We start from the raw sequence: 12,480 nt of genomic DNA on the forward strand, positions 1-12,480 counted from the left end.
TGAGCCTTCATTATATTCTATATTTCAAGTTCAATGTTTTCCATGTAGATAACTTGTACAACCTGCACTAGTATCCCAGTACTGTTGAAAAAGAAACTGAGACTAGAGAGGTCCTATTGTCTGATATAGGTCCCTCTGGTTGTAGTGGAGCCTGAGTTGGACTCACTCTGTCTGCCTTCCCATTATCCTACCATTCAATGTGAGCAGGAAAATGTGGTGGTGGCTGAACTTTGCTTCTCTGGGCCTTAGAAATTCTCTGGAGATGTCTGGTTTTGGATTGAAAGAGGCTTAACAACACTTTATACTGAAATAAAATATACGAGTTTGGCAAAACTGAATTTTTCAGAAGTCTTTTCTACTTATGTCTGGGCCCAGAGTTATATTCTAGGAAGTCATATTACCAAAAGTTTGGACTCCAGATAAATAAACAGTAGTGATTCCAGAGGGGATCACTGTACTGGTTTACTTATTACTTTACCTTAAAAACCTTTCAGGCATGTGTAGCCATGGATTGCATTTCTTTTGAGGGCAATAACTTCCATAACCATTAAAAATAATTTCTTGACTCACTCGATTTATTCTAAGTTTTATGTTTTCTCTTTCTCCAATAATTTCTGTCAGTGACAAGTCAAGAATGCATATTGTTCAACTAGATGCCACAGAAAGCGTCTGTGGCAGATCCTCAGCTGACAGCTAAAGTTTGCTCCTGTGTTCTCGTGTAAATCCAGGGCGCCTCCAGAATGACCGCACATGATGCCAGGGAGCTCTCAGGCAGGAATCCACAGCATTCTCGGGAGAGTCGAGAGTACACCACAGAGTGTCAAGGTGCTGCTGTCGTTGAGAGAAACTGCACATGGTTTTGCCTACTTCTCTGCACAGCTAAAACGTCAGTAAATGAGGGGGAAATTATTCAAGGAAACTGAGGAAATACACAAGAGTGGAACAGATTCTAGAAGAGGTAAATAAATGCACGTGCTCATTTGAAGATAGAAAGATGCCATTTAATGGTCAGCTGGATGATCATTGAAGTGGTCATAAACATTGTGCAAATAAAAAATCATTTCTGTCAAAAGTCATCTCTACCTTTAACAGGGCTTCAAATTGAGTGTCTTCATGGACTGGTAACTGGGTTGGGATATCACACTCATTCTGCCCATGAACTACCAAGGTTTTGGTACCTAAAGAAAGCAAAAATCATAATAAATTGACTTGTACTATAGGAAAATTTGTATTTAAAGCACAAAATAGTAAAATATCAGTAAGGTGATTATTAATATTATCAGTAATATGATTATTACTATTAGTGCTTAAAGTAAATTGTGTATTGTACAAACTGTACTCCTTTATTTATAGTTAAATGTATGTTTTCGATATATCTACTTATTATTAAATAATGATAGCTACCATTTACAAAGTTCTCAATACTTTTTCATGTATTTTATGTGCATAATCATTTAATTCTCACAGCAACCCTATGATCTGGGTATTTTTATTTTCATCTTACAAATGAGGAAACAGAGAATTTACTCTTAAAAGCAAAAACTTATAAATAACTTATTCAAAGACACACATTTATTTAGTGGAAAGTCAGAATTCAAACCTTAGGTATTGCAACAAGTAACATATCTTATATTTTAAATGAGATGATCAAGCAATATGTTGAGAATATATAAACAGAGATATTAGCAAAACCAAAACAAGTACCTGACATGTAGTTCAAATGTACTTCTTTGTATTCTGCTAAGCCAGTGAGAAAGTACTTACTCTACTTCACTAGCTAATTACGAATCTTTGTGAATAGAAGGATATGCTTTAATTTTAATGAGTTGTTTTTTAAGTGTATGAATGACAATATGAGTTTCTTCACTATAATAAAAATTGATCATTTTGTTGGATCATCTAGAGGACATATATAAATATACAATGACCATTTATGGATTCCTCATCCTGAGTCAGGTGCAACAGAGAGTATTTTACATACTTAAACTCAATCATTTCTCATGATTGTGAAGAATGAATTACATCCATATTTTACACATGAGAAAAAAAAGCTTGAAAAATGATGTACTTTTTCATAACTAATACTAATTATACAGACAATAAATAGTAGTTCTATGATTTTAACACAGGCAGCTTTGCTGCCAGAACCTTTGTTCTTTTATATAACTTTATTTCTTTATTTCAACACATGTATCATCTCATATTTTCTTAGTCACTGCATGAGGATAAAGGCTCGGCAAAATTTTTATCTTAAAGAAAGACAAGCTATCCAAAGTGAAAAGGAACTGTATCTAGAGTTCATATCACACTCCATGTTCTTTTGTAATTCTTCTTCCTGCTTTTCCCCTCCCACTTTTTCATAAAGCCATCTCTCATTGAGTTCACAAAGAAATGGGGTCCATGCCATGCAAACAATATTATTCTCCTTGCAGTGCCAAACATTCATTCTAAAAGGCTCTCAGTTCAGCTGGCCCTCTGAGATAGACTTAAGTAAATCTTCAACCTTGGCAGCCCTTCAAGGACTGATTCACGTGGATCTCAGTTCTGATGTCTCCCTTTTCATCTGGCAACTGCTGACTTTTAAAGGGTCTATTATATTTCTTCAGATTGCGTTAAACAAAAATTCTTTGAAGCACTCAACGGCAAGGTCAGAACCCTGGAAATTTTCTCATGAATGAAAAAGAAGCTTGGTCTTTAGAAAAGTTATTTATACTCTTTAAAAAAAAAAAAGTTATGTCATCCAAAAGCAGTAGTGGATTACCTGGCATTGATGCAGTCACCAGGAGCTTCACCTCACACTGCTCCTTCTTCATGGTCTGCTTCAGGTCCTTGAAGAAGAGGCCCTCTACGTAACCCACCACCTCCCACAGGAAAGTCAGAGTGGCCGAGATGGCATCCATGCCCCACTCACAGGGGGTCCGCACAAAGTACATAATTAATCCCACCTAAAAGGCAGAACAGGAAGAGTCCACAATGCCACAGTAATCCTGAGCTCACATTCTCATTTTCCTGGCTTTTCTTTTCTTAATCAAATATATTTTTGTGCTTTCTCCTTTTCTGTTCAAATGCTTATCCAACACTTTCAGCGGCAATAAACAGGAGAGGGCCTAACTGGAAAGCTGACCAGAATAGGCTGCTGTATATTTTTATGTATCAGTAAAATGGTCACTTCTTACGAGCAAAGCAGAAGGTCATTTTTCCAGGCTTCGAGTCACTTGGTAGCTCAGGTTCTTAGGATACCTCAAATTAATCTCTGTGTGATGTTTGCCCAAACACTCTTGGGTTATATCTAAAAGTCTGAACCTAAGAACACTCTGCTTGGCTAAGTTGATGAACTTAAAAGTCCTTGTGTCCTCTCAATAATTTTGAAAAACTATGCTGTTCTGTACATTTTTTAAGCTAACATTTAAAATGTCTCATTATAAATTTAATTTTTGTAAATAGAAGTAGAATATGTTAAATATTCTATATGTTGAAATAAGACAACAGTAATTGGAATGTGTATTTCATCGAATTTAGAAAGAAATGCAAATTTGATAGAATAAGTTTTTAACTACCTTATTTAATAATGAACAACAAAAATCAGAAAAAAAAAATAGTAAAAGTATTCCACCCACACACTTGCCATGGCTTTTATCCATGTTTCTTGAAAAGCTTTTAGATCCTAGAAAACTTTACAGTGACATGGAAAGAATGTGTCACTAACTTAATCTGTTTTGGTGGTTCTGAAGGCTGAACACCCACCCTACAGAGAGCCAAATCTCAACCCTAGTAGAAATCTATAAAAGAAAGGAAAAGGTGGGAAGTCTGATGGGTTTAAAGTACCTTGATCAGCCAGAAATGTATTAAAATTAATACAGTACATCAGATTCTTTCTCTGTCTTACATATCTATCAATGTAGCCTGTGCAAACTGTAATGATCAGAGTGAGCCTTTCTGTGTAGATCAGGAGAATGATGATTGAGATGGCAGGCTTGCTCATAAAGTGCTAGTGCATATTTGAAAGTTGAGGATTTGGAGATGTATTCCCTTAAAACTTTCTGGGCAAGAGACGGGTCAGTGTTCCCAACATCCTTACTACACATATCTATTGTATTGTAAAAACGATATATAATAGGGTATTGGTTTAAAAATGACTCTGCTTTTACTGTTTTGCCATTCTCAGTACAAGACCCTGTCCCTAGTCTACCAGAAGCATCTATGTGCTTGGGATTCAGGGGAAGATTAGGGTTTAGGTAGATGCAAAAACAGAAATGTACATTCATGTAAAATAAGACTATACAGCAAGGCCAAAGTGTTATCTATCTTTTTCTCTACTGGCTTATCAATTACCCAGCTGCACAAGGATAAAGAGGACCTATGTCTACTGTTAGGGCTCATTTGCAATTGACAGGAAAGTATAGCAATAGGGAAATGAAATGTCCATCTCCTTGTCCCAGGGCTAAAGATGGCAGAGAACAGTGGTCCAGGAAAGCACTTCCCCTATCCGGTGACCTGGGGAATGGGCAGGAACACTGATGGGGTCCTTGCCTATAGTTTCACATTGTACCCTGACAGGAGTTCACCTCAGAGCTTTGTGATACCAACCTGGATGAACATGAACTTGGCAGAGCACACACTTAAACTGAGGGAGGCTCTGATATTTGGCTTCGATAATCTATCTTTGGTTTTTGTGTAGTGTAGACAGGACCAAAAAGTAGCAGAAAGCTTAGCTAAAGAGCTTTCTAGATAGACTTGCCACAGGTTGGTGTCACTTGAGTGGGACACTCTAGCTAGGGGACTGCCTAAGCTGGAGCCATATAGGAATCATGCACAGAACTCAGAGGCACGTCTACAGCACCAGCAGGAGCTGAAGTGAGGTTGAGCCTCCCAGCAGCACCGCTGGGAGGAAAGTAGTCCCAAGCTATTTGGCTCCTGCCAGCCGGGCATCCAGCAACCAGCCAGATAAAGAGCACTGCCTCAGGAAGGGAGAAGCCAGATCAAACATTGAAAAAGGGCTAGAACACTGAACAAAGGACCTTTTCTCCCCACTTCCACATAGAATTTAAAGATGAAAGCAGCTGGGATGGAAGAAAATTTATAGAAACCAAGTATCATTAGCCAAAAGAGACTGAAACCTATCCAAAGGTGCTATTTATTATTTTTATCAGTCCGAACTTAAAACTGGATTGGACACTTATTTATATTTTCTTCCCATGTCAACCAGCCGGTGGGTACTCAGGAGGAAAACTAAATCAGTCACAAACAACAGAAAGGAATTACAATTTTCTCTGCACATCAGATTGTAGCATAAGTTAAATTTATCATTCTTCTACACATGTATATGAATAACTCTTCTATTTCACAAACCGCTAAAAGACTGATGATCATGAGGGAGAGAGAAGTTCTTTCTGCATGGAAATTCATCTCTCTGCCTGGATCGAGGTGCAATTTCAAAGAACAGGCATCATGTCAACAGTCCCAAAACTGCATATTCATTTAGAATGTAAGGAGAACACAAAGAAACTAGTAAACTTTGAAGGGTTCAGGAAGGAGATGTCAGGGTGGCTTAAAGCACAGATAGTTGCTATGGAAAAATACACTCACAAATACTTTCCATTTAGGACAATGTGTGTGTATGTGTGTGTGTGTTTAAACAATGAAATAGGAAAAGGGAAAATGGCTAAAAATGACATGTTTCCTCAACAGAAAACCAAAATTAAGAACTAACATAAGGAAGTTGTATAATGTCAAAAAAAGACAGAGGAAAAGGACATTTTATTGAGTACCCACCACATGTCAAGGATTGTGCTAGAAATAGGGGCTTCCCCTGACACACAGTCATGAATTTAGCTGACCACAATTCACCTACAGCCACAGTATCAAGACCTTTTCTCATGTTGCTTCTTCCTACTTGGAAATGAACACAAAGAAGCCACTGGAGGTTGAAACTCACCAAGTAGTTGAATAGGATGTGAGATGTCTGAGCAGGAAAATCTCCAATATTCAAGAGAAGTTTGCGTAGCATGTACATTAACTCATCCTGAAAGAACAGAATTTCTATATCTCATTGGGTTGCCATGCTGTAGGAAATAAAATTAACTTCTTGAAAAGCAGGGAGGTGGATATTTTAACTTTTACCCACATGCTGATTTCCATTATGTACAACATTTTAATACAGCATATGTGATATCCGTTACATAGTATTTTAACCAACTGTAACACCTTCTCCTAAGAGCTAACATATGAAATCTCTAAGTAGTTGTTAGACGACTTTTTTAAAAAAAAAAAAAAATTTAGACTGTTTCTATAGGTCACAGGCAAATCACAGGAAAACTGTATATTTAGTTAACTCTATTTGCTGGGGCTGCCAGGTGTGATGGAAATGTGAGGAGGATCTATGTTGAGAAACCATTAAACAAACTAGGCTTATTGAACTTCATAGTTCTGCTTCCTAGGTTTTGAGTGGAAGCGATAAAGCTAGGCCAACAGAGACTAAATGGAAATGTAATTAATCTTACCTTTCAGAAACTAAGCTTAATCTTCTAATGAACTGGACCATAACATAGGAATGAACAAATAATTCTTAATCACCAGTGTATTTAACCATTGCTTAGAAAACTACTTTTATTCGTCATAATCTTACAGGGTGGTCTGATAAATTAGATTTTTTGATTAATGAAGAGTTTCTACATATTCTAAAAATCCTCCTGCTTCCATCACAGAATACCAAGCAATCAGAATTCAGTAGATGTACTCAATACTAAGAACAGTATACTGAATTTAATTTTTGTTTAAAGGACTGAGAATCTTTATCTTAGGGTCATAGGGTCACACCTAGAAGTGTATCATACGCTATGGAGACATTAGTTGATGGAGAGATTAGAAAGGAAACAGCAAAGTTTAATATTGCTCATTTTTATCATTATCTAAAGTACTCATTGGCTATGTGTCAGAGCAGTGGTTCCCCAACCTTCGTGGCACCAGGGACCAGTGATCCTATGAGAATCTAATGCCTGATGATCTGGGATGGAGCTGAGGCAGCGAGGTCAGCACTGGGGAGCGGCTGCAGATACAGATGAAGCTTCTCTTGCTCACCCGCCACTCATCTCCTGCCATGGACGGTACTGGTCTATGGCCCGGGGGGGTGGAGACCTTTGTGTCAGATGACATTGGTGCTGCACGCACAGCACAATAAAGTCATTGCTTGCTTTTAATAGTGCTACACACAAGGCTATACAATTAAAAAAAAGAAGAATTTACTTGTCTATTGCTGATGGTTAGTTTTTCCAGAAAATGTCGAAGAACTGTTGATGGATCTTCAATTAGGCAATTCCATAAGACTTGTTGGGCCACAGCACTCACTTTAGAAGAGAAAGAAAATTGAACATTCATCTTAAATGGAAATAAACCTATTAGATAAAGTATTCAAATAATTTACTATGCTTTAATTAGTCTCTCTTTTTTTTTCCTTAAAAAGATTATGTGAACTCTTGAAAGGTAAATATTTGTTCTTTTTGTTATTTCTGAACATTTTCTCCTACAACAAAAAAGGGAACAAACAAGTACAGATGGTTGTTAGGCATTAGCATTGCTTTTGTAAAGAATACATTTGAGCTATTCAATGGAACATCATTAATTAAAAAGAAGAAAATCCTGTTACTTGTGATGACATGGATGTACTTTGAGGGCATTATGTTAAGCAAAATAAGCCAGACAGAGAAAGAAAATATTGTATTATCTCACTTATATGTGAAATTAAAAAAAAAACAAAAACAAAAACTGAAATCGGAGAACAAATTGGTGGTCGCCAGAGGCAGAGGTTGGGGTAGGGGGAAAATTAGTGAAGGTGGTCAAAGTACAAACTTCCACTTCTAAGATAAATCCTGGAAATGTAATGTACAACTTTGCAACTATAGTTTATACTATATTGTATATTTTCAAGTTGCTAGGAGAGACCTTAAAAGTTCTTATCAGAACTCAAAAAAATTGTAACTGTGTGGTGATGGATATTAACTACCCTTATTATGGTAATCATTTCACACTATATATATCCATCTATAGAATGAAATAACTATGTTTTACAACTAAAACTAAGTGTTATATGTCAATAATATTTCAATTAAAAAAGAATGCATTTGTGAATCTTTGTTTTGGAAATCACCTTAATATTAGCAGTAGTATTTATTAAATTGGTCATATTTAATTATTTGTTGTATGGAGAAATTCTTAAGTAATTATTTGGTTTTTTAGAAAATATGCCTTGCTTTAGAATGTGGAAAGATTAGGGATGATCTTTTACTGTTCATATGAATGCTTTACATAGTGTCTCCTTTAGTAAGATAAAGTACTTGAGCTAGTAATAATTAGGCTCTCACTTCTAATGATGGATGTCTTTGGAATAAATAATTATTCCTAATGTTAAAGACAGTGCTACTTCTTTGGGGAAGGCGGTCAGACTACAATTGCCCTGAAGTGTTAAGAAAGCAGGTGAGTGAAAGTGAATGATGGGTAAGCATTGGATGAACCTCAGTCTAAATGGTTTACTTAGTTTAGTTTTCTAAACTAGGGGTATAGAATTTAGCATGAATTTGTCATTCAGCCTATATTTTAAATAAATGATAACTTTTTTGCTTCAGAAACTAACCATCCAATTAAAATTAAGAGCTATATAATAATAACAAGAGATGTAAATATAGGTTTTAGTTTTTATAAATAATTAAAATAGGTGTGGGTTTTTCTTAGCTTGAAATTTGTTACAAACTACCTTTATAATATTATTTTTATTCACATTGCTGAAGTAAGACAGTTTCATGCTTGAAACATGAAATGTAGAGGAAAAAAAAAGTGGAAAATAAGGCTAGTAAGTCTACCAATTACAGAAACAACTACAAACATTTTGGAGTGTGTCCGTTCATACATGTGATACATATATTTACATGTATTTTAAATAATATTATGTAGAAAATATTCTTTGGTACTCAGTTTAGCAATATATTGAACACTTTCTATGTTAATATTTTTCTAGAATGTTATTCCTAATGCACAAAAAATCCTGTCATATAGAAGTACTATGATTAATTGCCTGTTGTGGACATTTAAACTCTTTTCATATATTTGTTATTTTAAATAATGTGCAATGTAGACTGTCCTATATAAACTTTTATAGAGTCCTCACTATCGTCTTAGGAAACTGCTAGAAGTCAAAATCTACGTTAAAGGGTTTTCATACTTTTTAGGTTTTTGACACATTTTGTAAAACTCTGTTCCAAAATGCTTGTATCTAATTTTATACTACCATCTGCAAAGTGTGAAAATATTCTTTTCTCTGAATCTTTACCAACTACAGGTAATTTCATTTAAAATAATCTTTGAAATATTTTAGCTAAAATGTAAGATTTCATTGTTTTATATAGCAATGTTGTTAACAGATGTTATTGGCCATAAGATTGTGTCTATATCCTTTGCCCATTTTTCTATTGGAGTTTTAAAAAATAATTACTTAGTTATAGAGTTTTTAAATTTTATTATTAATAGTAACCTGCTGACTGCTACAAATGTAACTCACCTCTACCTCTAGTTTATCATTTTATCTTGCAACTATTCTCTTTAGGTAGCATCTCTAGACAGGTAATCAAGTGGGAAAGATGACATTAGCGATGTCAAGCTAATGGATAAGATTTCTAAGGCGGCCACAATCACTCTTTGGTTTCTATGTGGCCAAATTAGTGTTGTTTTGTTCTCTGGTTATAAATAATGCTCCTGGACCCAACTAGCTATTTTAAACGCATTTGTTAGTCATAAAAGTGGTAGGAAGAGGAGAAAGTGTTAGTACAGTATAATACAAACTCATAATTATAATATGTGCACAAAACAACTCAATGTGTGGCCAATCTACTGTCCAAGAACAATCTACTGTCCTACATCCAAGAAACAGCCTACGTATTTTATTTGAGTTATTGATGTTTTTTACGAGTAAAACTGTACCTGCTACTCCATCTTCTCGCACTTCCCCATCCTCCATGAGATGAACAATGGGGAGTACTGCTGCACAGATGCATGCTGGGAACACCGCCTGTGGGGGCTGAGGCACATGGTGGTTTGGGGTGTGTTCAGTGGTGTGCTCCTCGTCTGAAGAGGAAGACATAACCAGGGTGCTTTTTTCAGTATTGTAACTCTAACACAACAATAACTTCTCAGCTCAAGGCCTACTTATTTAACATGTTTGTTTGTTTTGTTTTTTTAATATATATATATATATATATAGAGAGAGAGAGATATCTAGTTGTCCCAGTGCCATTTGTGGAAAAGACTATTCCTTCCCCATTTAATTTTCTTGGCACTCTTTTCAAACACAAAATCAATGTAAATGTAATAGTTTATTTCTGATTGTTCAATTTTATTTCATTGATCTGTATTTCCATCCTTACATAATACCACAGAATCTTGATTACTGCAACTCCATAGTTAAGTTTTGAAATTGGGAAATGTGAGTCTTCCCATTTTGTTCTTCATTTCCAAGATTATTATGGCTATTCAAGGATGTAGAGCAACCGAAACACTCATACTTTTCGGTAAGAAGGTAAAACGATATAGCCATTTTGGAAACAGCTTGGTAGTTTTCCTCACAAAATCCGTACATAACTGTTCATAGCAGCATAATTAATTACTAATAGCAAAAGGTAAAAACAACCCAAAAGTTTACTAACGGGTGAATTGATAAAATATGGTATATCAATAAATAGAATATTATCTGGTAATAAAAAGAAATGAAGAATTGATACATAGAACAACATGTAACAATATTGAAAAAAAAATATGCTGAGTCAAAGAATCCAGTCACAAAAGGCCACATAATGCATGTTTCCATTCATATGACATACACAGAATAGGCAAATCCATAGAAATAAAAAGATTATTTCTTGCCAGTGCTTGAGGGAAGTGGTAGATAACAAATGACTAATGAGTATAAGACTTTCTTTTGGGGATGACAAAAATATTCTAAAATTAAATAGTGATGATGATTGCAACTCTATGAATATCCTAATAATCACTGCATTGCATACTTCAAAAGGGCAAATTTTGTGGTACGTAAACATCTAAATAAAGATGTTATAAACAATATACATGTGCCTTGGGCCCAGTCTCCATAAGCTGTGATTAATTAGCAATGGTCCTTTTTGAAGTTCCCAAGGGTTGTGCAAACAAGGGTTGAGAACTATCGGTTTCTGTACAACTTTTAAATATGACTTTAGAAATCAGTGATAAAACCCGTATAATCATAAAGCATCATTTATGTACAACTTTTTGATGCCTTTATAAATCAGTGATGAAATTTTCCTAATCATGAAGCAGTTAGCCCCAGACAGCTGTACATCATTAGAGAAGCATATTTTTTTAAAATTCTCGAGACTGAAGAGCATTTTCTCCCCTGGAATCAGATTTCATTACAGGAGAAGTATGAATTTTGGACTTCTTTTGGTTGTTTAATTATTCCAGCACAGCATCTTAAAGCATCCTACTGGGTCGTGGCCACACACTGGAATACCCTAAGTAGATTTTTTAAAAAACTGGTGTGTGGGTCCCACCCATAGATGTTCTGATTTGGTCTTGGGTGTGGCTTCGGCATTTTTTTAAAAAAGCTCCCAAGTTAATTGTAATATGTACTCAGGGTAGAAAACTGTTAACTGGTTAGAATAATGTCTACTGAAACCTTGGCAGTATGATTACATGAAATGTAATTAAAATACAGTCAATTTATAAAGTACAATTGCTGGGTAAAATCAATGATACTTTTTTTTTAGGGTTCCACTCAATCCAATATTTTTTTTAAAAAAATTTCAAGTCATGAAACAAGTTATTTAATGACAAGAGTGTAGTGTAATAAAGTGAGATAATATTAACTAGAAAATGTTTCAAAACACGCAAGTCACGAGGAATAAATAACACATTTGCAAGAATATGTACCTTCAGCACTGACAGCTGAACGCACAGACCAGACTGACCCTCGGCGGAAGGAGTAATTCCTATGCGAAGTGCTGGAGGTACAGGATGGACTGACAGATAGTCGGCGGGATGCCAGATTGGTGACTTCTTCTACTGGCAAAGAAAATGGGGAATGTAAACTTTGGTTTTATAACCAAAATGGTTATCATCACAACTATAGTTGTATCTTACATCACATGTACTTAGAAAGGAAAAAATATTACAGAACAGAAAATTTCTCCCAAAGATTTCACAACAGCAGGGTAGAGAATCACTGAATTTAGAATGATTACTAAGTCATTTTTTGATACCAACAGATTGTCTGTACTTGTGCAGGTTGAAAGTAATTAATGGACTAACTCCATTTTTAATGGTGAAAGAATTTACTGCATCTACTTTAATAAACACTCTGAATTCAGCTGTTCCCTGAATCACTATCACTGCTTGGTCCATTCTTGGTCCATTGGTTCATTCATGGCTAACATCCTCCTCTAAAAACAGGCCAATATAATCGTT

The 12,480-nt window shown here is 35.4% G+C and overlaps 1 protein-coding gene across 16 annotated transcripts in view; it reads right to left on the bottom strand.

Moving 5' to 3' along the window:
• UNC80 (unc-80 homolog, NALCN channel complex subunit) overlaps positions 1-12,480 on the bottom strand; it is a 187,607-nt gene that overhangs the window by 51,135 nt on the left and 123,992 nt on the right. For 14 of the 16 annotated variants that reach the window (XM_036236392.1, XM_036236400.1, XM_036236394.1 and 11 more), the window contains 6 exons: positions 11,947-12,078; positions 9,967-10,110; positions 7,243-7,343; positions 5,936-6,022; positions 2,762-2,945; positions 1,084-1,178 (listed from right to left, as the gene is read on the bottom strand). In XM_036236392.1, the coding sequence (XP_036092285.1) occupies positions 1,084-1,178; positions 2,762-2,945; positions 5,936-6,022; positions 7,243-7,343; positions 9,967-10,110; positions 11,947-12,078 (743 nt within the window). The remainder of the gene's footprint in view (positions 1-1,083; positions 1,179-2,761; positions 2,946-5,935; positions 6,023-7,242; positions 7,344-9,966; positions 10,111-11,946; positions 12,079-12,480) is intronic. The other 2 variants (XM_036236395.1, XM_036236384.1) reach the window with 1 other exon arrangement.

The sequence above is a fragment of the Rousettus aegyptiacus genome, unplaced genomic scaffold, assembly GCF_014176215.1.
Source record: "Rousettus aegyptiacus isolate mRouAeg1 unplaced genomic scaffold, mRouAeg1.p scaffold_m13_p_2, whole genome shotgun sequence".
In the NCBI taxonomy this organism is placed as follows: Eukaryota; Metazoa; Chordata; class Mammalia; order Chiroptera; family Pteropodidae; genus Rousettus; species Rousettus aegyptiacus.